The 22,376-nt window shown below is 39.4% G+C and overlaps 2 protein-coding genes across 12 annotated transcripts in view; one reads left to right on the top strand and one right to left on the bottom strand.

Moving 5' to 3' along the window:
- Window positions 1-236: 236 nt before the first annotated feature.
- mffa (mitochondrial fission factor a) lies at window positions 237-4,654 on the bottom strand. 4 transcript variants are annotated; one of them, XM_020641720.3, is made up of 8 exons: window positions 4,462-4,654; window positions 3,620-3,837; window positions 3,139-3,305; window positions 2,939-3,027; window positions 1,877-2,041; window positions 1,245-1,301; window positions 914-998; window positions 237-813 (listed from the first exon to the last, which is right to left on the bottom strand). In XM_020641720.3, the coding sequence occupies exons 2-8, from the start codon at window positions 3,831-3,833 to the stop codon at window positions 682-684; spliced, it is 909 nt and encodes a 302-aa protein (XP_020497376.1). In that variant the 5' UTR covers window positions 3,834-3,837; window positions 4,462-4,654; the 3' UTR covers window positions 237-681. The 4 variants fall into 4 exon arrangements, with proteins under 4 accessions (XP_020497376.1, XP_065816539.1, XP_065816540.1 ...); XM_065960467.1 differs by lacking the exon at window positions 1,245-1,301; XM_065960468.1 differs by lacking the exon at window positions 1,877-2,041.
- A 667-nt stretch (window positions 4,655-5,321) lies between these two features.
- The window catches only part of megf6 (multiple EGF like domains 6), a 75,354-nt gene continuing 58,299 nt past the window's right edge, over window positions 5,322-22,376 (top strand). For 6 of the 8 annotated variants that reach the window (XM_065960054.1, XM_065960055.1, XM_065960051.1 and 3 more), the window contains exons 1-4: window positions 5,323-5,581; window positions 6,885-7,019; window positions 7,506-7,615; window positions 7,770-7,874. In XM_065960054.1, coding sequence (XP_065816126.1) covers window positions 5,493-5,581; window positions 6,885-7,019; window positions 7,506-7,615; window positions 7,770-7,874 — 439 coding nt within the window. In that variant the 5' untranslated portion in view covers window positions 5,323-5,492. Of the gene's footprint in view, window positions 5,582-6,884; window positions 7,020-7,505; window positions 7,616-7,769; window positions 7,875-22,376 lie in introns of all 8 variants that reach the window. The other 2 variants (XM_065960049.1, XM_065960052.1) reach the window with 2 other exon arrangements.

The following is a 22,376-nucleotide window of genomic DNA, read 5'->3' as shown; positions in this document are numbered from 1 at the left end:
TCAGGTTCAGTCAATGTGTTCCTTCCTTACATAATAGCAAAATCATAGTGATGTATGCATTAGGGGTCTGCACAGGCTTGAAAATTAAGCCTGTTCCCAAGAGCTGCTGATGACTTAGAGGCCCGACTGTAAAGCAACATTTGAAGCCCGAGTCAAAACCCCTATTATCAGAAATAATTCTGAAAGCCACACATACTGTGAATTACACTATATGCAATAAAATACAGGACAACACATAATATGTATAGTTTTACTAAATGAATCACATTTCCCATCTCAAGTCACATATCACCCTTTCCACAATAAATATTCAACATATTACATCTGGACATCTCTATCTGTCTTTATTGGTAAATGATGCTATACTGTATCTCTGGAGTGACATGAGCTAATATTTACAACAAGTCATGCTTAGCATAGAGCAAGGAGATTTCTAATAAAACCAAAACACAAGAACATGAGGACAGGACCAAATAAGAGTAAAAAAATAAAACTGTACATGTTTTAAATAAACAAAACCAAATGATCAGCCCTGTGCGTAACAGACTAGTGCATGTGTTGTTGATGTCTTTCTCACACAGGGACTGAGTGCAGCGCAAAGCTAACATTTGACACATACCAGTAAAATAAGGGGATAATACGTTTCTTCTGTCACGGTGACGGCAGAAATATAAGCTAGCTCTAACGTCGCAACCACACCCAGGTGTTGACGAGCCAGAAAGCTACAGTCACAGAGTACAGGATCATTTCGCGCTTGGCTCGCTCCTTGTTCTCCTCTTCCAAATGTTGGAGCCTCCGGTTTAACTTGATGAGCTGCAGATTCAAAAAGAAAAAAAGGTTTTCAGTCTTTGGGGGTTTCCATGCTGAGCTCGAGGACAACAAGGAGGAGATGGAGGATTTATTGAGACCTTACCTGACGCCGAAGTGTTGTGGCATCGACCACGGTCATGTCGTCTTGCCCCACGTCCATCGAGGCTTCAAATGATGTCAATGCGAGCCTGGAAAAGAGAACAGTCACTTTGAGAAAAGCACAACTCCCTCACTTCATTCATAGTGTATTATTGAGACGGCAAAATGTATGATTATCTATCGCTGAAGTCGACCACAACAACATCATTTAAATAGAAGTTTTTTTGTTTTTTTTCAAGCAAGGCTTTCTTTCTCGACCCGAAGTGAGAATGGCAGAAGGAAAAGGATAAGGAAACGGACAAAGGACCAGAATGAAAATAGCCAGGTGAGGTTACCTGGATTCATGCAGGGGGTTGGAGCCTGATGCTGACCCCCCTCGCAGTGATGGTTTGCTACAGAGGTGAGGAAAGACAGGGTGGGGAGAAGGGGGAAAAATAAGAAAGATAGAGAAATGTAGATGGAACAGTGTTGCATACATGCACACACATCGCATATTTTTGGCAGAACTACACCTTGAAGAAACCAACACGCTAACATGTCTGGGACGTCAGAGTCAGGTGCTGGTTACATGGTTAGCAAAAGACCTCAATAACAGTACTAGTAATGGCCTACCTGAGTTTGGAAAGGTATAATAGCCAAACAGAAAAAGTATGAAACTTTTTGAACATTATGCTGAGTTAATATTGTTACTGAATATTAAAAACAGTTAAGTTAGAAAATGGTTATGCATTGCCTCCTGAGTGTACCACACAAACTCTCCAAACTCTTCCAACACCATTAAGAGCCACTAAACTTTTCAAGAAGACCAGCCAACAGGGTGTTTAGTATTTGTAATGTTACTATGAACAAAGACATCCGACACAGCTCTCCCTGACCAGTAGCTCAGACAGTGAAGATCTTTTTTTTTTTTTTTGTTAAAAAAAAAAAAAAAAAAAAATCAAATCAAGCCAGACGATTGGAAGGTCACCTGCGAGGGTTCTCATCCAAGACCTCCAGGACCTGCTGATAGGCCCGACGTGTCGTGGACTGGATGAAAGATAGAACACCGCTAGCGCTGTAAAGGTTGTGTTCTTCTTCAGTCACGGTGAGAGGGGGGCAGGGGCGGACTGTGGCAGGGGGGGACGGGGTCGCACTGCTCAGTGCCCACCATAAAGAGCAGTCAATTCAGAGAAAAAAGGGAAGAAAGGATAAAAGAGGAAAGAAAGAGGGGAGGACGGGGTGGGGAGAGAAATAAGGAAAAGGAACTGTCCTTAACTTTTCTGCTTTTGTTATACATTGCAAGTTATAATAGCCCAAGATTTGAACTTCCCTCCCCCAGAAAGAAAAAAAAACAGAAAGGAGATATGAACTAAAGGCATTGCAATGCAAATGATTCCAACCTGGAACAGATTACTCAAACAGATCTGTGAACAAGATCAGTCTGTTTTGTCACATGCACTTTTATTGAGGGAGGTGGTCAGGACAAGGAAAGACAGAAGAGCTTTTGTTTCTATAAAACTGCTTTACTGCATATGTGTCCCACTCTGATTCTATTTTCTACTTTCAAAGTAACAGAGAAGAATTCCAAAAACAAACATGTATACTTCATGTATTAATAACTTTATATAAAAATGTATTACATTTACATTATGAGCCTCTGTGTTACAATTTTCCTTGAACGGTTAACGATTGTGTTTTGTGTGGTCAATGAGTGTGTTTATACTTATACTAAAGATCCATTTCCAGTTATCTTAAGATCCTGATAATGACGATCAAATCTAACGATGAGTGCATCACAGGTTTAAAATCACAGTGTTAATGGATGAGTGTCATCAGTAAAAACCGCTCAATTCTCAATTAGCGCTGAAAGCAGAGAATGTTCGTGCAACAAAACGGCTAACAAGGTCACAGCAAACCAATCACACGCAAGCGCCACAAAGACAAAGGGAACGGAAGAAAACACGGAACCAAAAGAAAGATGCAACATGCTCGTGCATGCGGGGACAAGATGGAGCTAGTACCATGGTAACGGTGGCATATCAATACTCACGCTGAATCGTTGTGCACCAGCTGATTGTTCTGACGAGCAGCATTCTCACTGGCTGAACGTTCTCGCCGTAATCTTCCCTGTGGTCGCAACTACAACGAAAAATAACAACGTTTATTCAGGCTTTGGTTTGCTGTTAGACAAGAATGACTTGATTCAATGGAGACTCCTCAGTGATGGACGAACACTGATTTATTACTTACCCCCTCCTCGCTTTCTTGAGCCGACCGATGCTCCTCTTCCATGAAATCCAAGGGCTGCTCACTGAGGGTGAGGACTCTGGGCGGGGTCTTCAGTGAAAGGGTCTCTAGTGGTGTTGACTGGATGAGGTCCAGGTCTCTGGGTCTGGAGAACTGGGGGTCACTGTCTCCTATCAGTGGAAGGTGTGAATTGAAGTTTTAAGTAACGGGTTTAAGTAATTTAACTCCACTCAAAAATAACATACTGTGAAAGTACAAGTCTAAGAAATTACTTCAGTCTTCATGCTCTACATGTATCTGAAACGCTGCACTGAGACTGAATAAAACCAGTCTTGTGACATGACACAAACACTAATCAGGACATTGGTGGACAAAGTCCAGAACTAGTGATAGAAGCATATCATCTATAAACTGCAAAGTCTAATAAAAGACAAAATAGTAAACACAGACACTACTTTTCAAGAATAATTCAAAGAATACTGACCTGAAATCACAATTCTCTCTGGGACTTGCATCATCACACTGTTGGAGACATCCTGAAATCCAACATTAGGATCGCCGTGGCCTTGAGGAGCAACTTTAAGCATCTCAGGAATGCGCATCCTCTGGCTGATGCCCTCGGTGTACTCCAGCTCATACTGGATACGGTTCATTTCAGCCATCTCGGCCGTGGGGGAAGGGAACGCTGCTCCGTTCATTTGGCTGTGTGGAATGATTTGTTCAGAAACACAAAGCTAATTGTTAGTCCAAAAAAAAAAAGGTCAGCAAGGGCAGAAGCATGACAACATGAAAGATTCCTGTGTGATCTAAATTTCATTTTCGGTTCCAGTCGAACATGTTTCTCTGCTTACCTGCTGACACACCTAATAAGGCTGCATCTACTTATAGACATACAAAATACATTATCTTTAGGATCTGATCAGTGAATGAACAGAGGGCAGGAGCTGGAAAGATTCACGTGACACTATCATGTGATGATAACTTAATATATCCTGACTTAAAGGCGAAAGAAATGAGTGTTTCAGATCAGCATTACAACATATTTCTTGATCACTATAACAGACTAATAGACTTAATGATAATATCGTCAGGTAAGCTAATGGGGTTACAGCAGGTATTACACTACTTATTCTAAAGAAACAATCACCAGTGTTTGCAGTGGTCAGACAGTAATCCAGCAATCTACTGCTGTCTATTTAAGTAACCTTTATAAGATCTAATTAAAACCCTAAAGCTTTAAGGTTAGTACGGGTTAGTCAGCTAGACAACGCATTAGCGCCATTTCCAGCTAACATTTTCGTCAGCGCGTTAGTTTCGCTTTCTTACCGTTTTGTTTGTGGCTAATAAAAGCTTCTTATCCAAAGAACAGATTACAGAATACCAAAGAACACGGAAAAGTCTAAACATTCATCCAAAAGCACAAACAAGTGTAGGTTTGACAGATGATGTAGCTGTTGGGCATCTTCTTGTGTTGATACGAGAGGGGAAGCTCCTCTCTTCTTCCGCTTTCCCGAACTAACCGGAAGTGAGGTACCTACGCTTGAGAGGAAGTGACGAAACGTGCACCTAGCGCTTAAATTAAATGTAGGTCTTTGAGTTACTGTTCCTGAGAGTTACTTACAATTGCATACAACTCATCGTTTTCTGTCCTTTTTTTTTTTTTTTTGCAGCTGTGGCTCTTCAATGTTATGATGGAAATATCTAATGTGGTTTCAATCTACTATATTTTTGGGGTTAAATTATTCGTTATTAAAATGTCCTAGAATTAAGTATGCACGTTGGAAATGCATCCATTTAGGTCTATACAAAAGCAATGTAGTATATGCAATAACATTGACTACTTCCATGTCCTCGGATTTATTTGTCAGTGTAGTACTAGTGCCTATATGAGCTGCATTTTACTTAAAGAGTTTTATTACATTTCTTATTTGCTTAAACTTAGTCTCGTTTTCATTGTCAAAGGGGACAGAGTTGAATTCTGAATACGGTTAAGTGATATAAGAAAAGTTTGGGCGAGTTTTTATAATACACAGTAGCCTATGTCAGGGCAGTATGTGTCTATTTAGTATAAAAGGGGTAACTAGCCTATGTAAAAGGCTGGGTTGGGGGGGGGGGCGGCCTCAGTGACTGTGGGTGGTGCGTTAACCCTGAGTCACTCGACTGCGATTGACGTGAGACAAGCCCTCACTCTGCTTATTCAGTGTACGGTAAATAACGTCTTGAGCTCGACAGATAATAATACAAGGAAAGCTTCAACTTCTCTGTCATGTCTTAAGCTGGACTTTTCATAAATATCAGGATGCTCTTCATTTGATGGACACAGACCCAGCGCCGACTGAATACTTCTCTCCGGGTCTATGGCTGAAATTATGGTCCAAAGTATTCTCTGTGTGATATTTCTCAGCACGTTGCACATGGCATCATCTTTGGAGCTTCAACTTGGCATGTAAGTGACGTGTTATATTTTAATTTGTGTTGTTAATTGCCTCTTATCTGACTTTTGTAAATTATCCTAAGAAGTAAAACTATATAGGCCTATGTATAGGGTGCTATTAATAAAACTGAAACAACCGGCCTTAAAAACGTTGACTTTGCCTCTTGACTTTGATCGAGGATACAGCCCAGGTTTTTCAAATGATAAACGTTTGCTTTTGTCTGCAAACTGTGTAGTTTACTCTGTTAAATATCCACTAGGAGTCGCTCTTTCGATCTCCATTGAGGATGGATGTGTTTTATAGCACTGCAATAACGTGCTTCTGCATAATAGCTTTCAGTGGAATGTGATTTGTTTTGTGGCTTCAGTAGTAGGCATACTCTGCCAGGGGTTTCTAAATGTATATAAACTGGCCGGACTCGAGTAAAGGAATCGTGTTCATTACCAGAAGAGCAGAATACTTCCCCTAATTAACTTGTGACTGGTCTGTATTGAAGCCAGATGGTTTATTTATGGAGCAGGACACCTCCAATATAGGAAACCTGAAATGACAGCATAGATTTCTGTACGGAAAAAAACAAAACCTCTTTGTTTTAATGAATGTGTACACCCTGCATGCATGCACAAACAATCATTGGAAAAGTAATTTCTTCTTTGAAATTACTGCATTGGTTCCCAACCTGGGGTCTGGGTCCCTCCAGGAGGGGTACTTGAGGCTCTGTCTGCTTTGAAGTTGTCCAAGATTTTATAAAATCATATTAAAACATAACTGGGAGATATATACACATGTCTTTTGCTGCAGTAAGAACTAGTGTGTAGGCATATTCTGATCTAATTTTATCAATGAAAACTATTCAAATTCATGTTCATTTTTGAAAGCAATGCATCACTCCTGTGGATTCTGGGGGGGACTCAGCTTTTTGTACTTCTAAAAGGAAGGGCCCCCAAGAAAACAAGATTGTTTACCACTGGTTTATTGCATACCATAGGGGGTGTTAAAACAGGATTTTTTTTTCTGGACCTTAATCATGCATAATTGTTTGACAGTGTGTGATGAGCATGAACATGTGTAGAACATACGTTGAAATACATGAGCTCTGCAGGAGAATTAGACCACCTACAGCCAACTTCTTAACACATGAACCTTTAGCATTCATTGTACAGCAATGGAAATGAAGGACTGAAAAGCTTGGCATTGTTACTTTATAGCCTATATTGTTCCGTAGTGTTCTTCACTGGATTGATTGCTGTCTCAAACAAGGTTTAAGATTTTTTCTGTCCATCTTTTTGTTATTTATGTGTTTTCCATGCACAGGCCAAATGTCTGTGCTGACCAGGAGTTGTCCATGTTGGGTAACCGTCAGCCTTGTGTCCAGGCTTTTACCCGCATAGTAAAAGTCTGGAAACAGGGCTGCAACAGCCACAGTTGGTGTATGGGCTATGAGAGAAGGTAAGAGCAAAAATGCTTTGACAACGCATGCTTCATTACTGACCATTCTATTAGTGCATTTAGATGGTTAATGTTTTGTATTTGAACAGTGTTTTACTCACACTGTTCAAATGCATTAGCCTCAGGGTTTGTCTTGGAGAAGTGTCTTTTGTTTTTTTTGCATGCTATATGCTCTTTTATAATCACTGGAGCTAGAAAGATCATTCTAAATACACTAAAAAGGACACATAACAAGACTGATGAAGTGAGGTTTGGATATTTAGACCCTTTTGAATAGCGCAGATATACTTAGGCCATGTTGTAATCCTTGATATATCAATTAAACGATATCACATGAGAGAGTGCTGTTGTACTGAATATCAGCACAGCTACAGCTGAGTGCAGAATATATGTAAGGTTCATGTTTTTAAGTCTTTGATGTGAAAGACAGAAAACAACTCAAATGGAAAAAAAATATGTAATTATAACACAGTTTCTCCCCCCCAGGACAGCATACTACACAGTGTACAGGCAGGTGTACAGCATGGATATGCACACCATTTCTAAGTGCTGCCCAGGCTGGACTCAGAAGGGTGAAGAGTCAGGCTGCCTGCATAGTGAGTAATGGCATTTCTTAGGGCTAGTACAATTACTTAAACATCACTTAATGTGTATTGCATAGGCATGACTGTAGCAAGCCTTCCTATTAGATGGAGAACTCCATGAACCATTCAGTGTTGCATTGTGGAGTATGATATGTTGTTTCTGCAGGAGTGTGTGGTGCCAATACATGTTTCAATGGAGGCCAATGTGCAGAGACTGGAGACCAGATATGTCATTGTCCACTGGGCTTTAAAGGGACCCGGTGCCAATATGGTGAGTTTTAATTCCTATATGATAAAGGAGATGGTCATGCTATTAAACCTGTGTACGCCATTGCTTGCATTGCAGACTTAAATGTCGAGTAAACAGTGCAAGCTGAGTCAATTTTTTCTCTTAATGTATCGTATTCAAGGCATTTCCGGGTATGCAAAAGTCATGCACAAATGATACCTTCAAATGCAACCCAGTGCACCTTGTAGAGTCAGTGAACATACACCTTCAGAGGACAACATGTTGTTAAATCTTAAATAGGCCTAGTTCAAACCTTATGCTTTGACTTTGCAGGAGCAGACTGTGCCGGTAGTGTTGCTTTGATTGGAGGAGGCTTTTCTGTGGGGGTTTCTGGGTAGTTAAAGGTAGAAGACGTGCTCGCAGGGAGGAATGATTTCCTTTGAAGGCTAGTGCCTGGAGTGCTGTGGCTAAACCAACCAACACTCCACTCTATTAAAACTGAATATTAATGAGTGTATCTGTAGTTCAAGCCTTGAACAAGGTTGTCACGTGGGAAAAATATTTCACTGAGGAATAGTTAAATATTTCTTAACATATATATACATACATATATATATATATAACATTAATATACACTAGCTTACTCCATAATTTGCTGTTACAAGACACTTAAAGGAATGGGTCAACTTTATTGGAATATGTGGGCTTGCACTGTGGCTAATTATAAAGCTAAAGCTAGCACACTCTTAGCTTAGCTTAGCAAAAGGAATAGAAACAGGGTAACAGCTTGCCCAGCTCTGTTGAAATGTGACGAAACCCACTTAACAGACCTAAAGCTCACCAACAAAGACAGGATATGTCATGTGTCAAAATATACAAACACTTAGTGTAAAAATAGCTCAAGGTGCCGGTAAGGGATATTGTTATCTTTGGATAAAGCTAGCGTTTTGTTTCCTTTTGTTTATATGAGCTAAGCTAACTGGCCGGTATCAAGGTGGTGTTCTCATCTAACACTCTTCTTTAAGGCAAGAGTAAATATCCCAATTATAGTTATTTTAAATTATGCCTACCAAATTATATTTCTATAAAATCATAAATGAAATATATGAACGTTTAGCTTTCCAACCTGAGTAGAAAATATACAAAAAGTCTTTATTAAGAACTTGGGGACTTCTTTTAGGACAAAACAAAAAGGAAAAAAAAAAACAGCAAAACTAAACAGTGTTGACACTCAGAGCAGTAACCCAGGATCTGTCATTTCTAAATGGTAAACATTTACAGTAAGCTTGTACAAAAGCTTCTTGTTCCTCTTGTCTCTAAGCGTTATCCTGTTACAGTCAGTGTCTGTTCTTTCTACTGTCAAACCTCATGCAAACAGCACAATGTTTGTTAGTGTTTTGGAAAGTCCTGCTGGGACAGAGAGGAGAACAGAGGATATTTGGTTCATACCCCCCACATGCTCGCAAACACACAAACACACACGCTGCAGTGGCTTTCCTGTTTGATTCCTTGGCTCTCGAGAGGGGGCCTGCCTGCCAGGGGCCTTAAACAGTCCCTCCTCTTGCTTAGACATTTCACAGAAACGTGTCATTGTTTATAGGTGTGTTTGTTTTGACATGGGCTCTTTGTTTTTCACACATCACAGTTACAGATTGGAAACGGATAGAACCACGAGCTGTAATCTGAAATTGTTCCTGCTTTCTCTTTGTCCTCATGCACATCCTGTCCTTCGATTCTCCTCAGTGAGGTCTACTCATGAGATTTTCTCTTGCTCCTCTCCTTTTGTAAAGTGTTTTCCCTTCTTGTATCTCCTGAGACAGATATTTCCTCACTTGTCTGCCAGAATCATTATAAAAGGAAAGAGTCTGCCAAGTTCTTAGTTCAGCCAGGTGCCTTCACTGAACCAGTGCTCAGTGCAGAATCATATACACCAATAATCCGCTTTTATAAGAGTTTGAGCCCAGGGGTTCAGGTGTTTAAACGGAATCAATACACATTTTATGTTTCCTCTCAAACAAATGCAGTTTTTAGTGGGATATTTTGTTACATACATTTTTAAATGCTACCACTAAGACACTATGTCATCGCTTTTATTGTTGCATAGAGGCAACTGATGCTAAGCATAATAAAACACCAGCATAATACAATTTTATCTAAGGCTTTATAGTATTTCAGTGTTATTTATTTAGGAGTAAACATGTTGGGGCTACTTCCGTGACTGCTAAAATAATGACATAAATAAAAGTGTCTGCAGAATTGCAGAAAAGTCATCCACTAAAAAGATGACATGATGGAAAAAGTCATCTCCCATCTACTTAGGTTGTTTCTTTTTTCATTTTTGAACACAAAGAGTCAAGTAATGTCAAGTAATGAAAACTAGCGTTAGGAAATGTGAAAATTTAAGAGTAAAAGACCTTGTAACAGCTAAGTATGCAATCTCTGAACAGCTCCCACAACAATATCGTTCTACAACCAGAAATCAGAACTCTTCTGATACCAAAATCTGCTCCCGAGCTTACAGAATCTGGCGGTGCCAGGTAGCCTATAGTCATTATGTCCCGTGTACAGGGGCTGCAGTCCTCGTCGCAGCGATCTCAGGTTCAAATCCGACCTTTGATGCAGGTCATCCCCTCACTCTCTCCTCCCAACATTTCCTGTCTCTCACAAAAAGGCCAAAAATATATTTATAAAATGCAGAATCTTTAAAAAGAGATAAGGGGCTGAATACTATCAATTAATGTGAAAAGACTGAGAGACAAATATTGAGTTAAATGCACTTATGACAGACAATAACATAAAAACAAAATGCATCTCATAGAAGAAGGCACCCATACATATATTTTTCAACATAAAACATTTTCCATTCTCTGCATTGCTTTTACTCATTGTTTTTTTTGTATATATCTATATATCTATATATAAAGTATATACAGTATATAATTATATCTTACAATATTTCCTACTGCTTGATGTGTATACAAGCAACTGTAACAAGCGCTGAATCTTATGGCTGTTTTCCTTTTTAAGTGCTGATCATGGTTCTATTTTGTTTTTATTCCTGTTTGTTGTATTTCAAAGTCAAGCCCATCTGTGCCTCTCTGGTTCACACTCTAAGCACGGACAAAAGGAGAGTTTTCTTCCTCTTCTTTTGGTGTTGACCGCTAACTGGCTAACTGACTTGGAGGTGCATTACTGCCTCCAGCTGGACTAAAGAGGAACAAGTGGAATACAACTCAACATCTGGCTTCAAACTATAAAAGAACGTCTCCCAAGTGCATCTCAATTTGATTCTTTCTTACCAAATAACCACTGAAATAAATCCAATTGTTTGCAAACCTAGCTCACTATCAGCAAGTGCAGGAAGCTCCCTGCTTGTGCCTTATGGATTTCATGTAGGTACAGCTGATTCTAGCATTACATTACATCACTGACGGAGACATCTGTATCTCATCCTGAGAACCTGGATCATACCTTTCTGTCTGTGCACTCGGACCAACCAATGTCACAAGGGAAAACTGTTCATTATCAGATTCTCTTTGTGAGCTTAAACATTCCACAATGACAGTCTTACTGTCCTACATTATGTTAGAAGATGGACAAAAAACAGATATGGTCGACAAAGGTAGGAATGTGGACCTCTGTGGATTTATCTTGGAGTATTAATATGTTTTAGGAAACTAGACCTGATGGTTGGTTATGAAGATGTTTCACAAGGCTTCTTCAGATTTACTACATGCTGTTTCCTCCTTCCCCATGTGTTTTTAATACTACTGTATGTAATCCCTGTCGTATGGTAGTGTGTAAGTGTTTGGCATCTCTGTCTCTTTTTTTTCTGTCCTGGCTGATTGATTTTTTGGGGTGTTGGTCCATCTGCAGATCAACTTGTCTTTTAGTTTTCACACTGCATCTCTGTTGAAGCCTGAGGCAGAGCTTGCAAGCGGCTGTTTCATGGCAGAGATTAGTCAGTCTTTCAGTGATTCCTCAAAAGAATTATTCAGCTGTATCCCAGTTCATTCAACTAGAGTTTACCCCTTTTAAAAATCATAAGCAAAACACGTAAATGTATGTTTAAGCGTAGAGGTGTGCTTGTGTGTCTGGTGTGTGAGAGTTTGGATTTGAAGGAGGTTTCTTGCGGTCACAATTCCTCACACTATTTTCACTCGTCAGGTCGGCAAAGCAGCTTTTCAGTGTGATGTAGCTTATTGTGTGGTTTATAGCCAACAATCATATGAATGTAGAATTTATGCTAATACTGTACCAAATACCTATAGGCAGCTAGTGGGATAAATATCTGTCTGAGTAGGTTCAGGAGTCAAAAACTGAACCAAACTGAAACTGAATATTGCACATTGCAAGGTGACGGTGGGGTATTTGATTGGATGCACAAACATTACTAACATATGATCGGTAAAGAACATATTTGAAGCAGAAAAGAAGCAGCTTTACTATGTGCACAACAATTGCACCTGTTGCATGATTTAGATGTCATCACCCTAGCATGCTTGTTCAGGTGAAATAACCTGCAGCTGAATAATACCTGCTGCGTTCAGACAAGGGAGCTGGAAGGAAAAAAAATCAGGATATCGTTGGGTTGAAAGTGTGGCTGTTTGCATTCACAAATGCAGCTCACCCAAAGAATGTTTGATATTTTATAGGCGTTTTTTTGCATGTGTCAAAATACCATTATGTGTCAACCCTGTGACTGACTGGCAACCTGTCCAGGGTATACCCCGCACCTGTCACCCATTGGTAGAATAAGCAGTATGGATACTGAAAATTTAAATTTGTCTTGCATCACAGCAGCTCCACTTGCAACATAATAATGAAAGACAAGATAGGTATAAAGAGACAAAGATTTCATACAACATTCAAACACCAACAAATATGCAGACGCCTTCAAAGTGCTCTGATCTGCGCTTTGACCAATGCTAACTTGGTAGTGTACTCTGACATCAGGCGCTACAATTTACAAGCATATTTGCTGGATTTATATCCAAGCAAACAGTTCATCATAACAACCTAAAATGTGATATCACTGTTTTGTTCATAGATTCTTTTTGGTGCACCCAAGTGACCAGAAATCATTAACTGTAGGGTTTTTAAGAAACGTGTTTCTTCTTCAGGCAGAATTAATGCAGTGCTAGGCCTAAACTATGAATAAATGTGTGTGTGTGTGTGTGTGTGTGTGTGTGTGTGGGGGGGGGCAAAAATAATGTCCTAATCACTATTAAAACACTTGAATCAATGCAGATAGATAAATCATAATAATGATAAAAGATGAGAGGGGGTTTTTGCACAACATATCAGACAAAACTTTCAGCACAGTCGCCTCCAGCTCAGCCTCAGTAAAGAAAGAACGTTCATTGAGAGCACGATTAAAGAGAAATCTGGATCTAGTCAAAGTTCAAGCAAGAACTCATGCTCTGCTCCCTCTCTCTCTCTTTTCAGCACTCGACACGATTTTGCCTCTCGAACATCACTTTCTTTAGTATTGCTGCCAAGTTGTGCTGGTAAAGCCCACTGTATGTTGTGTGGGCAGGCCGGCCACCTGCTTCCAATCTCTGATACGAGACAGAAGGCACCGTCGATAGAAATGTGTGTCAGCGGCTGACACCAAGGCCACGGTGATGACAATGTGGGGTAATAAACAGCCTGGACACGGACCAAGCATGTGCAGAGACAGCGGGGCCTGCTCTGTAATGGTTGTATTTACCGCTGCTTGTGAACGCCACTCTGTCTCACTCTATTAAAGCTTGAATTTGGTTAAACTGGTGCAAGGGTCTGCATGAAATTAAGAGAGCGCAGGCACATGACTGTGTTAGGAAAGAAACCATCTGGTCTTCACTAAAGGAGTCTGGCTGTCTTCAGGGAACTTTAAACAGGAGTTACAGTGCTGAGACCTGGATCCTGTTGAACTGGAGGTTTAAGATATGTAATGAGACAGTTAACAACATCAGCACTTTTAGGAAATTCTTGCATTTAAATGCAGTAAAGGAGGATTTTAGTTACATACCACAGCAGCTTTTGTAGCATCCTCAGGTAGACTAATAGTCCACTCGCATTCTGATGCTCAATAAAGTTTATTTTCCGTTTTTGCAGCGGCCTAATTTCACAAACACATTTCAAGAGCTTAACAAACAACAACCAAAAAGAGAGAAACACTCATTAAACTGAGAGTTTCATTCATAGTTAATTTACCACAAAGATTTACAACATTCTTACACAAAGTGAGACACTTATTAGCACCATGACGCGATACATCAAAAGAGAAAGTGAACACATGTTGGGCCTACATGGTTTTTATTTGTATTTAAAATGTATTTAACCAGGAGAAACCTCATTCAGATTCTGAGTCACAGAGCAGAGAATCATTAGTCAAAGCATCTTCAACCTGAAGCATCTTCCTCCAACACCTTTCACCTTCAATCTACTTTCAAAAAGATTTCAAGAGACCAGCTCACCCAGACACAGATCATCCTGCAGGAGATTCCAGGCCGCAGGAGCAGCGTACCTGAAACTTCTTTTCCCCATTTCAAGACGCACTTTGCGAACAGATAACAACAACAAGTTTTGTGACACAGTTGCAGAGCAAAGACAGTGGCTAGTACGATGGTTAATCACAACAGTGAGAATAACCATCAATATTTAACCCTCTGTTAAAAAGGAAGGCACAAAAATACAATTGATCAGTAGACCATTACACAAACTTGCATTATGTTTTATTAATGTAAAGGCTGAGAGCACTAAAGGCCTAAGAGACAGAAGCTGAATTAGAAGTCAAAGGACTCGTTCGCCCGAAGGCACCCCCCCGAGAATGAAGCAAGTAAAATCATCAGCTTCTGAAAACGTTTAAATTGCGTTTGTCACTTTTTAATGTGATATGTACATGTATTACACCAACATGTGGGATAGTTTTTTGTCTGTTTACTATGTTAGTTACTTGTTTCCTGCACAGTGATACAATCCACAGCAGCTCAGAACGTATCCCTTATGACACCCATTGAGGTATTTTAGAGTTTCGACTTAATCAAATATGGAGGGAGTGATGAGTTAGAGTAAAGGGATCATCATTATGCAGAGAAGTGGAGGGACAAGAAAAAAAGCTAATTTAATCACCTGTACCAATGTAACTCATTTTGTGAACAACAATGCAGACTGATGCTGTCTGATATAAGCAGTCCCAACATGCCTTGGGTGTGCAGCATTGACCATGCATCTGCTCAAATCAATGTATCCTCACTGCTCTGATAATTCTAAACTATAAACTGGTCATATAGTCCATGTCGGTGCGAACTTTCAGTGTTTAACAAGCTTGAAAGTTTGTTGTCTGTTGAAGTGTTTATTGTTCTAAAATCCGGTATGAGCTGCTGTTAAGTATCTCTCAGTAGCCCCAACTATGAACGACTTCCAGTCTCTAGGCTAGTCTAAGATGGATAACTTTTCCTACACATCACACTCAAACAAACAAAAACACCGTTTAGATTCAAAACACAAATAAAAAGGCCCAAACCACTTTCAAACGTGACAAAAAACACAAAGATACATCCATAGTTGGTGCAGGTTGACAAAATACAAAGACAGTACTGATTGAATTCTGACAGGTAATATTGTCGTGTTTTTAAGGGGTCATTTAAAATGTTATAAAAGCAATCATTTGACTATGTGTTTACTGCTAACCTTTCAGCCACAAAAGTCTTGTTAACAGTGCTCACTAGGATTCAAACTCCACAGAAAGATTTACAGTTGTTGCAATTGCTACAAATCCTAATTTCTCACATGGGAATCGTCTTTCTTCACATGAACTCTTGTGTTTAATCCCTGGGACCTTGGCTTCAGATCTCATCTCATTCACCGAGCTCATGTCTCAACAGGACGGCTTTCTTTCTTTAAATGAAACACACCTGTGTCTGTGTTTGTCAGTGAATGTAAACCTCTGAACACATGCTTGTGTTGTCATGTTTTAAACAACTGCAGTTTATTGATAGGTCTCAAATCTGCTGCTGACTTGTTTGTAATCTTTAGGTTAAAATTAGAATATGTGTTTGTTTCTAGTGGAGAAAGCAGTCCTTTTTGACAGGTACCAGGTACCATTAAAATGACATTCAGTGGTTTTTAAGACAGCATCATGTTCTCTTACTGCAATGGTATAATAGATTGAGAGAGGCAAGGCTGGCTATAAACAGGAGCAGCTCCTCTGATACAGACTAGTTAGCATTTAAAGAGAGAAAAAGGGGGGAGTGAAACCCTGAGAAAAAGTTGTTGAGCTCTTAATTTAAACTCCTTGGGGCGTTAGGTCTGTGTTCCTGTCCCTGTGAAGAACATACACCGGACAGGTGTTGTGTATTTGTGCATCAACCTTGAAAGTCTCAGTGGACATGTTGCAAAAAACTCCTCATGCTCCAATTCATACAGCTCTGTAACACTTCTACACCCCTCTCCTGCTGAAGCTTATGGTGTGATACAGGATGATAGACATTTTCTGTTAAGTAAAAGTTATTTATTGGCAGCGCCATTGGAGCTGCTTTTAAATGTGGATCCAGAATATTTTCTTATTGGCTACGACTGTGGAACCTGGAAATGTGCTCAGGTGGAATTGTAAATCAAATATCGGACGTGCTTAATACATTTTTAGCCAGTGTTTGACCCTCTTTATTCCTCTGTTGGCACATATTTTAGACAGAAATATCATGCATCCCTACATGCGAGTTTCTTTTGGTCAGAGGGAAAATTCTACTCTATGTTCATTTTACATGTACTTTTTCCAGATTTCTGAGACTAATTATGTTTTAAAAAAACAATCCAACCAAAATGTAAGGTGTGTGTACACCAAAAGGGAAAAGAAAGACAAATACATAGCTGTAGACCAGTTGTGCTAATCCATTTAGGTTATGACAAACAAAGCATAGAAGATGATGTCTCAGTAACTTCTGCTGTTTTTCTCACAGCTTAAGAGAACAGTGATGACTTTAACAGGCCTGGAAGGATCACTTCCACTTAAGTTAACTAACATACCAGGTACAAAATGTATCCTTCCCATGCAGTATAAGTTCCTGCAGAGTGCCAGGCTAATGATAAGATTTTTTTCTGAGGAAAATGCATGAGCCTATCAAACATCTAGTTTATTTGGTATTTCTCTGGCAGTGAGACAAAGGGCTCTTCTTGTTGGGTAGTTATAGTTTTATGCCCCTGAATGTATTGAATTTAACATGGTTTAACACAGGATACCAGACCCTAATCTGCAGCCTCTCTAATGAACATTATAACTTGAAATGTGTGCAGTGGACTGCCTGTTTTGATTTAAGATATGATGGCAACCATACTGTCATAATGATGGCAGGCACTTTTGTTTGTTTTGGTCTCTTTCCAATGATGTCTTTAACCAAATTTTTGTTGCTAAAGCGGCTGTGGCGATGAAGATTTTGAAGGGTGGCTATAATGATGCTCTTTGTTATCATAAAGACTTGTAGAACAGACATCATGATTCTCAACAGGCTAGTCTTTGCTTTGGCCAGCAGCTCTCTTAGGGCGCACTCACACTAGGCAAAGTTGTCCCGTACTGTGCTGAAGCACGATGGTCCCCCCCCTCCCTATTCCCCTGCTGGCCTGCACTAACACTGCTCCAGGACTAACCGGGCCTGAGCATGGTTACCTCTTGTTCATAACCTGTTAATATAACACATGCATGGCTTTACGCAATTATGAAGTGTGCAGGCAGACTCGAAAATTACAAAAAAATTAAAGGGACGTGAGGCAGAGTCTTTGGCCGCACATCGAAGAACAACACAGAAAAAGTTACGGCTGCTTTACTGACTTTGTGGCTTATTTTTAGTCAGATACAGTCATAACACTATAGGAATTCTTGATAATGAAGGCTGCCCAAGTGGTGTACCCATGCTTGTGCATGAACTGTACAGTGCCGAAGCACACCTCTTCCAAGTAGCCAGTGCCAAGGAAGTGTACCGTGCTCGAGCATGGACTAGAGCACTCACACTAGTCAAGTTAACTGGACTTTAGGGGTGAAGCGTGCGGTACGGATTGCCTAGTGTGAGTGCAGCCTTAGTCTGTTTATCAGAGGTTACTGAGAAGGTTGGCTAAAACTGTGATATGTGTAAGCCTTTATAGATGAACAGATCCCTTTAAAGTTGACTGGTTGGGTGTAATATGAACTCAATCTCTTAGTAATCAGTATACTTCACCCCTGACATTGTTTAAAGACACCCATAACTGTACTAAATATGTAAAAATTGACTAAAGGCAATGATACATGGAAAGGAACAGCTGTGGAAAACTGATTAAAAATCCACTGCAGCTTCTGGTAGATTGCATCAGACTTTCCAGTAACAGAGACAAGCTTCTCTCAATCGTCGAGTCCCCCTTTGAGTCCAGTTTAGACATTTGTCAAAGAAAAATCCGTTTCCACCAAAGGAATTATAAAAAAAAGGAATGTCATAAGTTTTCTTGCTGGGATACTGAAAAGGTACACAGAGGTTTTAGGCCATACTTTCCCTCTGGGATGACCTAAAACACCAGGTGGTTTATTGTTTTATCTAAGCTACTGTGATTGAAGTTTCACATGCAAAGTCAGCCAAAGCTGTTCTTCAATATGTCTTTTTTTTAACTCTCAGTAAGCTTATTGTATTGCTGTCTTCACACACAAAGAAAGCTGAAAACGTCCTGAAATGTTTTAGTTGAGTTGCATGTGTGTTAGCAAACAGTGAGTCGACGGTCACGTGGGTTGCCATGTCGCAGACACAGAAGCTTCAGTGTTTAGCCATCTCTACATTGAGATGAGATGAGATGAGATTCAACTTTATTGTCATTACACATATACAAGTATAGAGTAACGAAATGAGGTTTGGCATCTCACCAGAAGTGCAAATAAGCAGAAAGTGCAAGAGTCTGTGCTATGTACAGTAATTACAAAATTTACAGATGTAGACTAAAAAAAGTGAATTATTAGGTATATATGGATGGCTGGATTAATGGGATGCTATAAATATAAATAAATGCTATAAATTTAAGTGTATTCTTAGGATTATAATATACATATTAAGGTGCAGTGAGCATGCTATACTATCTTGAAAACGTATCTTGAAAACGTTCTGCACTCTAACTTCTCTCTATTTTTCAAAAGCATCTCCAATATTTATCCTGGATTAAGCACATTTCTGGTAATGGAGTTTATTAGAAAAATGCCAGAGCTTTTTAGGTTGGGTAGAATCAGTTATATCTGAACCAGTACCCTTGCCCGCTTCTATCGCTGCAACACCTGTTGGTTTGCGGCTTGCCTGGCAAACTGAGGGGCGTCCAAGACGGCATGGTGGTCGTGCCTTAAAATCACCTACTTTTCTTCTCAAAACAAATACAGACCAGTCTGGACCGGACTCGAAAATTTTGAAGGAGGACATACTGTCTGCTGCAGTGATGTCAGAGAAGCCAGCACTTCAACATAGCATGTTTCCTTAATGTCTGATGATACAGTAAGGTCATGATTTAATTCAGTAGATATCTTACATATTTCTCCTTTAAGCCCCTTGTACCTCACCTTCCTGTTGTCGTTCCTAAAGTGAGCCATTAACTGTGTGGATATAGGAATCATATGCCAAGACATGCTTTAAGGTAGCTGACCTGACAGGGGGGCATGCTGGGCAATGCTTAGCATGTTAGCATAGCTAGAGGAAGAAGCTCATTAGAGCCGTAATGGCTTCCATATGGCAAGGAAGTTCTCACACACTGAACAGGCACTCCCTCGTCTCTCCAAAAGCATTATGGCGCTGTTGTTTACCAGGTTAATGCTGAGCGGGTCGGAGCTAATGGTCTGTGTGATTGACCATGTGCTCTGAGGGCTCACTGTGACATTCCAAGGCGCTCTCTCAGTTTAGAGGAGTTCATCCTCATTGAACTTGTATTGGTTTGCCCATGTAGTGTTACTATCAAGAAAACAAGTTTGTGAAAGGAAAGTCAACTGGTAGAACTCTTTCAAGTGGTCAAGTAGGTAAATTCCTATGAATGTATGTGGGTAATTTAGTAATCGGAAATAAGTATTTTGAATAATTTTTTCAAACTAAGAAAATTAGTTGGAAATTCTTTCAAAGTTTGATAAAATAAGCTAAACCATCCAAACAAAATGTGAATTTGAAACAACTGTAGTAAATGTATGCTATCTTATTTAATTAATTGTGTAATAATAAAAAGTGTGAAAAAAACAAACGCGTGATAATGATAAAACAGCCAAAGCAACAAGATGGCTTTGCTCTTTAAAGTTACGTCAATATAGTACTTCTATAATATGGTACTGATAATGTCTTTAGAGCATGGCATACACAAAACAAATGAACATTCATCAAGCAGAACACTTAAGAAATATATGATTTTTGAAATCATGAGGTAGCTGTTATCTTCAGGACAAAGAGTGAAGATGATTCTTCCCAGTATTGAATGTGCTTCTTTCCTGAGACCATTGTTTAATAATACAATTCATTACCGTGATAAATTTGATTGAAACTGTGAAACTAAGATCATGTGGTATATGCTGTTTCTTATTATTCCATGATAAACTATTGACATGGATGCTATCCAGGCCAACTTTCCAACCAATTTTCCAACGCACATTTCTTTCACAGAACACATTTGTCTTTGTTCAAACCATGCTTCATCTTTGTCTTCAAACCTGCCCTAAGGTGTCCTTTCTGTGCTGTTTAATGCCAAGTAGTCCTCTGAACCTGCTGAGCATTAAACCATAAATCTATGGCTTCATGTTTCATCCGTTCAGTGGAAAATATTTTCTGTCGTATCTATTGTTGAACCAAACAGAATGAGTTTCGCAGATGTCGAGGGTAGAAGTTGACAGAGGCTTCAATGGAGAGAGTCAAAAATATAAAACAAGAAATGTCTGGGAGTTGGTGTTGTTTCAGAATATCTGGTCTATCTGGTAATATAAACTCACTTGTAGACTATTAGGGGTTATCTTGTTGTTTAAAGCTGTGCAGATTAACTTGAACACTACAATGGCTATCCCTTACACTTTGAGTGTGCAAATACACTTTCTTGCACTTCCTACATAGCTTGCTGAAGTCTTTGCAGCTATGTATGTAGTTAACTGTACTACTCCATTCTAAAGAATGTGAATTTGCATGGTGAAAGTCTCTGCTCACAAAAAGCAGAGCAGCAACCAGTTTCATTGTGTCATTTGTGTCAAACATCTGCACTGCATGAAATAAAATAACATTTTATTAACTTAAAAAGACAGAAATATATGTGCACAGCAAGTGAAAAAATGTGTCCCACTAAGACTGCAATCAAACATAACTATAGTCTCTGAAAATCCCTATTATATATTACCACAATGTCTGTGTTGAATGGACAAATGGGAAACATCTGAGATGCTGGTGAGGTGGTAGATGCATGCAACCATGTGGTCCAAAATGTACAGCCCTTTGAATGAACACTGAAAAAGGGCCGGAAGTAAGAAAGACATGACCTATGTGACACCTTGATCAGTCAGTCAGTCTAATAAAAAAACCTTTCCAGTATTGAAGACCATGATTGATTACATCCCTTTTCCCAAGCTAGCTGTCCATCTTGAGTGTGACATCTTGAAAACAATCCCACTTTTGTCTCGTCTTATTTGCTACTGAGCTCATTGTTAAAGTTTCCTTTCCTGTGTGTGACAAGTTCCTTAAAGCTCTTCAGCTGTCTTTATAGTTCTCAGGATCTTCAGTATTCCTAACAGCACTTGATAGACCTTTCGGACTCTGCTTGAAGACTCTTTATGGTATCAAAAACAACCAACATGCTTTAAAGGTTGAATTGGTCTGATTACCTGTTTTTTTTTTATCCTTTAAATCTGAGTTGTTACAAATAAGCATTGTTTAAGTTAATTTTGAATCTACCCAAAAGAACATAGGATAGAATAAAGTTTTAAAGTTAGTCTTTGCATGTTGCATTGTTGTAGTGGTAAAAGTAAAGCACAGCAACTCTGTAAATGGTTAAGAAGCATAATTAACATGGTTTTATACATTGCAACATCTCCCCACATTCTGGCCTAACTCAACTGCCTCCGTGTTCATTTTAGGATTCATTTTAAACTTTTGTATTTGTTTTTAAATCGTTCAACGACAAAATATATTTCACAACATTTGCAGCCCTGTCAACCCCATCGAGATCGCTTAGATCCACTGACCAGTTGTTTTAAGCCATCCCAAAAACTAAGCTGAAGACGAGAGGAGACTTTTTCATCTATAGCTCCAAAACACTGGAATGAGCTGCACCCCCTCAAGTCAGGTGGGGCCCCACACTGTTGTTAAATCTCGTCTTAAAACATATTTTTAAGCCTTGGCTTTTAACTCTGAATGAGAGTGCTGTGTTCTTGTGTCCTCGCTCCTTGTGTCTTTTACGGTTTTATCTTGTTCTAATGTTTTTTTTTTGTGGACTTTGGTGAACACTGCTGTTTTTAACATGTGCACTATACAGCTGGATTGGATTGCTCAAATTGACCAGGATAAGATGCAAATTATTACATTCTTTATTCATTATTCATTGTAA

Source organism: Labrus bergylta, chromosome 11 (genome assembly GCF_963930695.1).
Source record: "Labrus bergylta chromosome 11, fLabBer1.1, whole genome shotgun sequence".
Taxonomy (NCBI): domain Eukaryota; kingdom Metazoa; phylum Chordata; class Actinopteri; order Labriformes; family Labridae; genus Labrus; species Labrus bergylta.
Note: the sequence above shows the minus strand (reverse complement) of the source record. Positions and strands in the feature narration are given on the sequence as shown.